Source organism: Oncorhynchus masou, chromosome 17, assembly GCF_036934945.1.
Source record: "Oncorhynchus masou masou isolate Uvic2021 chromosome 17, UVic_Omas_1.1, whole genome shotgun sequence".
In the NCBI taxonomy this organism is placed as follows: Eukaryota; Metazoa; Chordata; class Actinopteri; order Salmoniformes; family Salmonidae; genus Oncorhynchus; species Oncorhynchus masou.
This window is the reverse complement of record NC_088228.1, coordinates 15,973,488-15,984,418: the sequence shown is the minus strand read 5'-3', so window position 1 is coordinate 15,984,418 and position 10,931 is coordinate 15,973,488. Positions and strand designations below refer to the sequence as shown.

Genomic DNA, 10,931 nt, shown 5'->3' with positions numbered 1-10,931 from the left:
CAACTTATGCCCTGACCATACTAAAACAAAGAATAAAATAACAGAACTATGGTCAGAACGTGACATGCGCCTGTCTCCCGATCCTTTTATACCAAAATGACACATCTAGATGGCCGGGCGGCGTAGATGTGGAGCCAGAGACAGCAGGGGTTCAAACTGTAGAACCCAGTTCCTACATTTGAATACTGTATATCAAACAAAACTATGCTACATTTGATCCCTGTGACCCTCAGGATGACAAATCAATACAAGATTACTGAATGTAAGTACATTATTTACCTTTTTGAGGTGAATGTATCAAACCAGTTGCCGTCATAAAAGTGTTTTGTTGTTGTGCACTCTCCTCCTTTCACTGTAATAGCTAGTGTAAATTGAACAGTGCAGTTAGATTAACAAGAATTTAAGCTTTTTACACATATGAGACATGTCTATGTCCTGGAAAGTTTGCTGTTACTTACAGCATCATGCTAGACACATTAGCGCACGTTAGTTCAACTGTCCCGGTATAGGGACACCGATCCCATAGAGGATACCACAGAGAGAGCATCATATATATTATGTGATCAAATCAAGCTGAGATTATTATTATTTTTTAAACAAACAGATAAAAAAGGATCAAACGTATTAATTGTGCTGCATCCATCCTTAAGCCAGCTCAGCTCAGCTCAGCTGTACCAACAGTAAGGCATGAATAATCATTCAATAACTACATTCCAGCTGTGAAAGACAATAGCTCACAAATGAACCCGTTGGCCTGTTGTAATGTTGGCGAGACAGCTGTGCTGACGGTTGCAGCTGGGGTTACAATGTGTCAATGACAGTGTTCTCTTATCATCCTGGGGTTGATCTCTTGCACAGCTGGCACACATACACTGCCAGGATGGCACAGACGACAGCTGGCCTTGGATGGTTATGGCTAGTGGACTGTGTCCTTGTTGTAGACACCACCTCTGATAGCTAGATATGGATCCATAAATCAATATGTGAATCCATTGATCCATAAATCTATGTAAAACTGTATGTTTTATGATCTGATGACTGGACAAGTTACTTCAGGGCACTTTGAGCCAGGAGAGATTGACATGCATATTATTAATATTAGCTCTGTGTACATCCAAGGGACAGCTGTGCTGACCTGTTCTGAGCCAATTGCAATTTTCCTAAGTCTTTTTTTGTGGCACTTGACCACACGACTGAACAGTAGTCAAGTTGTGACAAAACTAGGGCCTGTAGGACCTGCCTTGTTGATACTGTAAGAAGGCAGAGCATTGCTTTATTATAGACAGACTTCTCCCCATTTAGCTACTACTGTATCAATATGTTTTGACCATGACAGTTTACAATCTAGGGTTACTCCAAGCAATTTAGTCATCTCAACTTGCTCAATTTCCACATTATTTATTACAAGATGTAGCTGAGGTTTAGGGTTTAGTGAATGCTTTGTCCCAAATATTATGCTTTTAGTTTTAGAAATATTTTGGGCTAACTTATTCCTTGCCACCCAGCTCTTTGTTGAGTGTTGCAGTCATTTCAGTCACTGTAGTAGCTGATGTGTATAGTGTGGAGTCATCCGCATACATAAACACTCTGGCTTTACTCAAAGTCAGTGGCATGTCGTTAGTAAAAATTGAAAAAAGCAAGGGGCCTAAACAGCTACCCTGGGGAATTCCTGATTCTACCTTGATTATATTTGAGAGGCTTCCATTAAAGAACACCCTATGTGTTCTGTTAGACAAGTAACTCTTTATCCACATTATAGCAGGTGGTGTGAAGCCATAACACATACGTTTTTTTCCAGAAGCAGACTATGATCGATAACGTCAAAAGATGCACTGAAGTCTAACAAGACAGTCCCCACAATCATTTGATCATCAATTTCTCTCAGCCAATCATCAGTCATTTGTATAAGTGCTGTGCTTATTGAGTGTCCTTCCCTATAAGCGTGCTGAAAGTCTGTTGTCAATTTGTTTACTGTGAAAGAGCATTGTATCTGGTCAAACACAATTTTTTCCAGAAGTTTACTAAGGGTTGGTAACAGGCTGATTGGTCGGCTATTTGAGCCAGTTAAAGGGGCTTTACTATTCTTGGGTAGCGGAATGACTTCAGCTTCCCTCCAGGCAATATCGCCTGCTATTATTCTCAGTAATTTTCCATCCAGATTGTCAGACCCCGAGGGAGAGAGAGAGAGCGAGAGCGAGAGAAAGAGAGAGAGAGACTTTATTAGAGGTTTATTGAATGACCTATACCATGAGTGTGGCTTTTCTTTGTGTATGTTTGCGTGAGTAGTGATCAAAGTGATGACTGAATGGTAAATTAAGAAATTAGTGGCACAATACACCATTGTAGAAATGTATTGCATTTATACTGGTTTTGTAAAGTAAACATCACATGCATTTTTATACTTGTTTTGTACGGTATATCACAGTAAACATTAATACAGATAATACAATTATTTTATCCCAGCATAGGGAATACTAGAATGTACATTACACTATTCAATCAGCGCAAAAAGAGTCATTCAACAGCACAGTAAATAGGGGGCAATTACCAACTACTGATTGTGAAGGTCACAAACAGAAGCACAACTGAAAAGTTGAATGATTTCACAGTTCAAAGATTGCGGTCGGCAATAGTGATACAGTAATAATGCTTATGTGGAAGATTCAGTAAATATTACTGATAACATTTATACGGAGTTCCATCAAAGTCACTTTTGAAACAGGACTCTTCCTAAAATGGCCTTTTCGCCAATGCTACCTTTCTGAGGCTAACAAAAACCTCTCTGTATCAACTTTAAAAATACATTATAACAATACATCGCAGTGTATTTAAATCCCACTGAGTGCGGACGTCAATTCAATGTCTATTCCAAGTTGGTTCCACGTAATTTCATTGAAATGATGTGGAAACAATGTTGATTCAACCAGTGTGTGCCCAGTGGGATCATTGTGGCTTAAATTATTAAATATACAATATATGCAATTCACATTATGGAGAAAGTAGATCAGTGGAGTCTGTCTTACTGAGTTTTCAGTTTATATCTAAAGTCAATATCATAGGTGGGTTGCAGGATCCCCAGGCCTGCACGTGACTGGTCGAGAGGAGGCACTTTAACGGCTGAGTCTAGGAGCTCCATGTCGAAGTAGGAGAGCACGAGCGCTAGGAACTGCTTGATCTCGTGCACTGCGAAGAAGCGCCCGGGGCACTTGGTCACCCCAGAGCCGAAAGGCATGTAATAGTACCGCAGTTTGCGCCCCTCCCTGTAGAACGTCGTCTTTTCTTGGCCACTGTCATCCAAATATCTGTCGTATTTGTAGGTCTGTGGATTGACAGGTAGAGGAGTATTAGAAAAATCTAGTAAAACTGGCCCTAGTTAAGAGGCCTTCATACTAGACCCCCTTCACCTTTAAAAGAAAGAGCCTGAGCATCACTCACCAAGGGGTCCTCGTAAATTTCGGGGTCAAAGTGGAGCATCTGGGGGTAGAGGGCAATGACATCATCTTTGCGGATGCGGTACGACTCCTGGTTGTCAAGGTGAAGCAGGAAGTCCTCTTTAGCCACTCGGACGTTCATTGACGCACTTGACAGACGCATGGCCTCCTTAATGATGCTGTCTGTAGGCAAGAAGACATTACTTTTGACAATCACATATTGAATGGACAGACTTTGGTATCAAACATGATTTAGTTACAATATTTATTAAATCATTTTGGCTTTATTTCACCAGGTGTATCGCAACTTTCCCTTACCTATTACAGGCATGTTGTCCAGGTCCTCCCGGGAGAGAGTGAGTTGTGGTTTGCTGTGGTCGACACACTGACCTGAACTCTCCAGAATCTTTTTCACCTCCTCATTGGCTGCCTTCATAGCCTCTGGACTCCTGAAGACACAAGACAAGATAGGGTCAATAAAACCTTCAAGTTCAGACTATACAGTTTGATTAATCACAATATTCTCAACATGCACTTTGGTAGAGGAGGATATGGTCATTCTATGTAGCTCTATGACATAAAGGGAATGCTATGTTTCTCCAACTGTATTTAATAAGTGGTTCTTGACACCTCTGTTATCGAAGAGTTACTGTGAGCCAGTGCTAAGCCGCAGTCAGAGCATTGTTGAGATGACAAATGTACTGTACAGGACTGTTACAAAAGACATTACTCTGGCCTTAACTCCACCACAATGAGCACAGCATGAGATGCGTGAGATCCGAGGAGCATTAGTTCCGCTTTTTGTTGTTGTTGTAACTTGTTATTTGGATGCATCAGGATTGGGTGAAGCCGGTGGGGGTGTTCAACACGTATGAACACAGAAGTTACTCACGCAATTGACCACATTACGCAATATTTTACTTCTGGGTTAACAGACTACACTCTTTGTAACACTTTCTGGCCTACCTAGTCTGGCCTGACTAGTCTCACATGGAGTGAGCTTGGCCAAACGCACGACACAAGTCTATAGAAGAGACATTAAGGATGGGAATGAGACGAAGCCCTACATACCTGATCATGTAAAGCAGGCTCCAGAAAGTAGCAGGCAGTGTGTTGGCCTGTGAGGCCCAGAGCAGTGCCACATGGGTGCGGGCCTTGCTCAGGTCATTGAAGGTGGACAGCGTGTCATTTAGAAGCATGCGCAATGAGATCAGGTCTGATATGTTCTGGCGTTTGCTTAAGTTCTCGGCCAGCATGGTCTTAGCCAGGTTCTCCCTGGCAGAGTGGGCGCTCTTGAACACGTGGATGGGCAAGCCGGCCACCAGAGCCGGGAAGATCTTGTCAAACTCCTTGAAGTTCTCTAGAGCGTTAAGCACCAACGCCTTCTGGGCCTCCAGGCGAGCAGCATTCTTGTTGTTTCCCAGATCCTTGCCGAAGAGCGTCAGGTAGCCTGACTCGAACATGACCTTGTAGCAGAAGGCAAAGATGCCGTCCACGTCCCAGCGGTCCTTGCTGGGGCTGAGGGTGTCGGATTGCAGCATGACTGACTGTAGGTTCTCCATCATGGTCTCGATGAGCGAGGGGAGGGCTTCGCCCTGCAGGGTCTTCAAGAAGGTCTGGTGGAGGTTCTCTGTGGTGTAACCGTGTCTGGGGTCCATGCTGTCATGGCCGAACGCCTGGGGGGAGACAGAGAGAGGTTTAAAATTATAATCTTGAAAGTCTGCATTGACAGACATAGATATATGAACTCAATATCACCAAATGTTTAGTTGAACAACAATTCATAGGTAGGTTTGTCCTTACCTTGACCGAGGTAGAGAAGTGGAACTTCTTCCAGTCCAGATGCCTGCCTTGGCGGATGACGGCGTGGTAGGAGAAAGGGTCGCACAGGAAGTGAAAGTATTTTCCAGCAATCTTGCAAGTGAAGATGTGGCCGTATTTTTTCTGTCGGCTCCGGAGAAACTCCAGGGGGTTGGCTCCAAACTGGAGGGCACAGCCGAGGTACGGGATCAAACCATTCTCCACCGGAGGCTCACCTGGTTGTCTGGAAGAGCAACAACACTCATGTAACATGATAACAACGAGAAAGCAATGTCCAAGCAAGCCAACAGAGACAGCTGTACATAAGAAACACAAAGGTAATGTTTAGACATACAGTAAGAGATGTTAAAACACTTGACTTAAACAGCAATAAAGTAACCCAAACAATGACATAGTAATGCATAAATAAGTGTGTGCTAAAACAAGATGTACTCAAACTTCTAGGTCAATTCAAATAACATTGAAAGTAATGAATCATATCCAGCCGAGTGAAACCCAATGACACTGCAGCAATCTAAGAATAACAATACTACTTATACATAACCATCTGGTTTTAAAGTACAACATGTCAAATACGTTGAATTAGCTCCGACTTTTTTGAAATGTGAACAACACTAAAGTCTCAACAAAAATGAAGCACCTGCCAAAGTGAACAAAACTTTCAAACAATCTGAGTTTTAAGAGCAATGACAGATGACGTAAATAACACCTCCAAGAAAGAAAACAATTCAGTCAGCTTCTCTTTAGTTTTCTTAAAAGAAATAGAACTACATAACCCACATTCCACATCTCTCAAATCCTTCCATTACTTTTATTACAATGAGTTCCATTACGTTATGTTATTGTCTACATTCCACATCTGATTTCTTATCTTTTAACATTTGACATGTAAAGGCATTTTACTATACAATGCACGTGTCTCTGCTTACCTCTTGCGGATCCCCAGAGCAAGCCACAGACAGCAGCAAAAACCAATCACCACTGCCCAAATCAAAGATATGGTGATAATCATGGTTGCTAAAGATGCTCCAGAAGGCTAGTGGTGGATGCCAGATCACAAGCTGCCTTAGAAAGGTCCAATGGTTAGGTTCAGTGTAGACTCCCTAGCAGAGAGAACACAGCTAGCTGACAGTAGAGGTTCTGGAGACTGTGTTCGTGGCATCCTTAGGTCTGAGGCAGCTATTTATATGGTGCTCCACACACGCCACGGGATGACAAATGAAGCAATAAAGCAGTGGCGATGAATGATTTGCAGGTGCAGCCAAGACACGGCCTTCCTGTTTTTGTTACATGTATAACCTGTTACACTAGATGTCGCTAGGAAATCTATGGAAGTGTATGTGTGTACAATGGCCTTGACTGTAGTCCATGGACAACACTACCTGAAGGACTGTACCTGATAGCACCACTGGGTTGGCAAATAGCTTTCAAGGTCTTTGACGCTTCTGTGTGTATGTGTGTGTGTCTCTCTCTCTCCCTCTTTCTTTCTCTCTCTCTCTCTGTGTGTGAATGCGTGTGGGCACGCACAAGTGTTTGTGTGTCTTTGTGTGCATTTGTGTGCGTGTACAGTGCATTCAGAAAGTAATCAGACCCCTTGACATTTTCCACATTTTGTTATGTTACAGCCTTAATCTAAAATGCATTAAATAGTTTATTACCTCTCATCAATCTACACACAATACTCCTTAATGACAAAGCAAAAACAGGTTTTTAGAAATCTTTGCAAATATATACAAAATGAAATCACATTTACATAAGTATTCAGACCCTTTACTCAGTACTTTGTTGAAGCACCTTTGGCATCGAAAACAGCCTCAAGTCTTCTTGGGTATTGTAACGTCCTGACCTGAGTTCCTTTTTTATGTCTCTATTTTAGTTTGGTCAGGGCGTGAGTTGGGGTGGGCATTCTATGTTTTGTTCTGTGTGTTATATGTCTAGGTGTTTGGCCTGATCTGGTTCCCAATCAGAGGCAGCTGTCTATCGTTGTCTCTGATTGAGAACCATACTTAGGCAGCCTGTTTTCCCACTATGGGTTGTGGGTAGTTGTTTTCTGTTTTGTGTTGCTGCACCTTACAGGACTGTTTCATTTTTGTTTCACTCTCTTTGTTATTTTGTTTAGTGTTTCTGTTCCTAAGAAATAACACGAACACTTACCACGCTGCGCATTGGTCTGATCCTTCCTACTCCTCGTCAGAAGAGGAACAAAATCGTTACAGGTATGACTCTACAAGCTTGGCACACTTGTATTAGCCAAGTGTGTGTATCTCCCATTCTTCTCTGCAGATCCTTTTTAGCTCTGTTAGGTTGGATGGGGAGCGTCACTATACAGCTATTATCAGGTCTCTCCAAAGATGTTTGATCGGGTTCAAGTCTGGGATCTGGCTGGGCCACTCAAGGACATTCAGAGACTTGTCCCGAAGCCACTCCTGCATTGTCTTGGCTGTGTGCTTAGGGTCATTGTCCTGCTGGAAGGTGGACTTCACCCCAGTATGAGTTCCTGAGCGGTCTGGAGCAGGTTTTCATCAAGGATCTCTTTGTATGTTGCTCCGTTCATCTTTCCCTCAATCCTGACTAGTCTTCCATTCCCTGACTCTGTAAACATCCCACAGCATGATCCTGCCACCACCATGCTTCACCACTGGGATGGTGCCAGGTTTCCTCCAGACATGACGCTTGGCATTCAGGCCAAAGAGTTCAATTTTGGTTTCATCTGACCACAGAATCTTGTTTCTCATGGTCTGAGAGTCCTTTAGGTGCCTTTTGGCAAACTTAAAGTGGGCTGTCAATTGCCTTTTATTGAGGAGTGGCTTCAGTCTGGCCACTCAACCATAAAGGCCTGATTGGTGGAGTGCTGCAGAGGAACTCTGGAGCTCTGTCAGAGTGACCATCGGGTTCTTGGTCACCTCCCTGAACAAGGCCCTTCTCCACCGATTGTTCAGTTTTGTCAGGAGGCCAGCTCTCGGAAGATTCTTGGTGGTTCCAAATTTCTTCCATGTAAGAAGGATGGAGGCCACTGTGTTCTTGGGGACCTTCAATGCTGCAGACATTTTTTGGTACCCTTCCCAAGATCTCTGCCTCGACACAATCATAATCCGGAACTACGGACAATTCCTTCGACCTCATGGCTTGGTTTTTGCTCTGACATGCACTGTCAACTGTGGAACTTTATATAGACAGGTTTGTGCCTTTCCAAATCATGTCCAATCAATTGAATTTACCACAGGTGGACTCCTAAAAAGTTGTAGAAACATCTCAAGGATGATCAGTGAAAACAGGATGCACCTGAGCTCAATTTCGAGTCTCATAGCAAAGGGTCTGAATACTTATGCAAATAAGCTATTTCTGTTTTACATTTTTAATATTTTTAAAACCTGTTTTTGCTTTGTCATTATGGGTTATTATGTGTAGATTGATGAGGAAAATGTATTATTTAGTACATTTTAGAACAAGGCTGTAACATAACAAAAAGTGGAAAAAGTCAAGGGATCTGAATACTTTCCAAATGCACTGAACGTGAGTCTGTCTCGGTCTCGCTCTCGTGTTTGTGAGTGAATGTGTGTGTATGCTTGTTGTGACCTGTTCTGACAAATTGTTGAGACCAGTAACTAGTTGGAGAATGTGAGGTTCTGTATTTCAGTTGCTCTTACAACATAAATATCAAAACAATACATTTGTTCGTGCTCAAGAGATAATTATCTTGAACAATTAATTTCCCCATGAACTCATCCATGAACTCTTCCATGAACTCTTCCATGAACCCTCAGGACAGAACATTAAAATGTATTATGGATGATGGAAGATTTTTGGAAAGAGCCTCTCCACAGGATTGTTTTGCTATAAATCAAATCAAATTGTATTAGTCACATGCGCCGAATACAACAGGTGTAGACCTTACAGTGAAATGCTAACTTACGAGCCCCTAGCCAACAATGCAGTTAAAAAAGTAATTAATTAATTAATATGAATTAGAATAAGAAATAAAAGTAACAAGTAATTAAAGAACAGCAGTAAAATAATAATAGCGAGACTATATACAGGGGGGTACTGATACAGAGTCAATGTGCAGGGGCAACAGTTAATCGAGGTAATTGAGGTAATATGTACACGTAGGTAGAGTTATTAAAGTGACTATGCATAGATGTTAACAACAGAGAGTAGCAGTGGTGTAAAAGTGTGGGGGGGGCCATAGTCTGGGAGTCTTATGGCTTGTGGGTAGAAGCTGTTTAGAAGCCTCTTGGACCTTGACTTGGCGCTCCGGTACCGCTTGCCGTGCGGTAGCAGAGAGAAAAGTCTATGACTAGGGTGGCTGGAGTCTTTGACAAATTTTAGCGCCTTTCTCTGACACCGCCTGGTATAAGGGTCCTGGGTGGCAGGAAGCTGTGCCCCAGTGATGTACTGGGCCGTACGCACAACCCTATGTAGTGCCTTGTGGTTGGAGGCCGAGCAGTTGCCATACCAGGCGGTGATGCAACCAATGCTCGCGATGGTGCAGCTGTAGAACTTTGGACAAGTGACTAAGTTCTATCACATTAGTGTGAGTCAGACACACATACTTGAACAATGGGTGTCATGTTATGTGAACCTTCTTGTAGATGAACAATACGTGATATTTCATCAGCAAAGGTTATGTTGGGGTCACACTGAGAGACACCTGCCCTAAAAAAAAAAAATCCAAAAGGGTTCTTCGGCTGTCCCCAAAGGAGAACCCGTTTTGGTTCCAGAGACTGTAGATGATGACGTTAACAGACATGGCAGCTCTGCTTCTAGCTCCTAAGCAACATAGCAGTGTTTAGATTTTTTGTTTGTTATTTCTTACACAAGCATTTCGCTAGACCCCAATAACATCTGCTATATAAGTGTATATGACCAATAACATTTGATTTGATTTGATCCTTTTTAGTTCAATGTAGAACTCTTTTGAGTTCCATTTGGTTTGCTTTCTCAACATGAATTCATCTTTACTTTCCACAGAGAATGGCTATAATTGTTAATGGGAATATGGTGTGTGCATTTTCAGGATCTAAATAAACAATTTTGAACTTGTAAGCAGGATTGTTGCATCTTTACACATACATTTTTTACTCAGATACATTTGCCCTATATTCTCCTAACCACATGATGAAGCTCTGATAAAAATAAGTAACTAAGATTTTCATCTATTTTCCTACATGTTTGCCTGACTACCTACCCATTTTCTTCCCATCTCACCAAATGTAGCACATAGGCATTCATCACATGCACAGCAGACAGCTGACAGTTGGACATTAAATAATGAGAATCATTAATTAAAGAGGCAAAGTTTAAATTAACCCAGCGAAGAGGTGAAGATGTGGACAGGATGGAACATTGCAACACCTGTGATGGCATGTGCACGTTTATGATTTAACTTGAAGATATTCATTTATACATTTTTCGAATAAAAACCCCCACAACTGACTGAAAAACGATTAATTGAAAAGACTTGCTGGTTTTGTCTTTATCCCTGGCGTCATGTCAACTCATAGTTTCAAGGTTAAGGTCTCGTTTATTCGTTGCATTTTATCACTTGTCGTCTTTCGGGTAAGAGGATTCTTTCAAAATTGTAGTGGTAAACTTTATATGTGAAACTTTGAAAGCGTTCCTTATTAAATGCAAAAAAAAAGATATTCAAATCAGTAAATCAGATAAATCCATGACAAA

At 42.0% G+C, this 10,931-nt stretch overlaps 1 protein-coding gene across 1 annotated transcript; it reads right to left on the bottom strand.

The window, feature by feature from the left end:
- Positions 1 to 2,340: 2,340 nt before the first annotated feature.
- On the bottom strand, positions 2,341 to 6,425 carry LOC135558600 (cytochrome P450 7A1-like). The gene is made up of 6 exons (XM_064992522.1): positions 6,182 to 6,425; positions 5,235 to 5,475; positions 4,503 to 5,107; positions 3,750 to 3,880; positions 3,436 to 3,614; positions 2,341 to 3,319 (listed from the first exon to the last, which is right to left on the bottom strand). Exons 1-6 carry the CDS (start codon positions 6,262 to 6,264, stop codon positions 3,020 to 3,022), a joined length of 1,539 nt encoding a protein of 512 aa, XP_064848594.1. The 5' UTR covers positions 6,265 to 6,425; the 3' UTR covers positions 2,341 to 3,019.
- Positions 6,426 to 10,931: the final 4,506 nt, after the last annotated feature.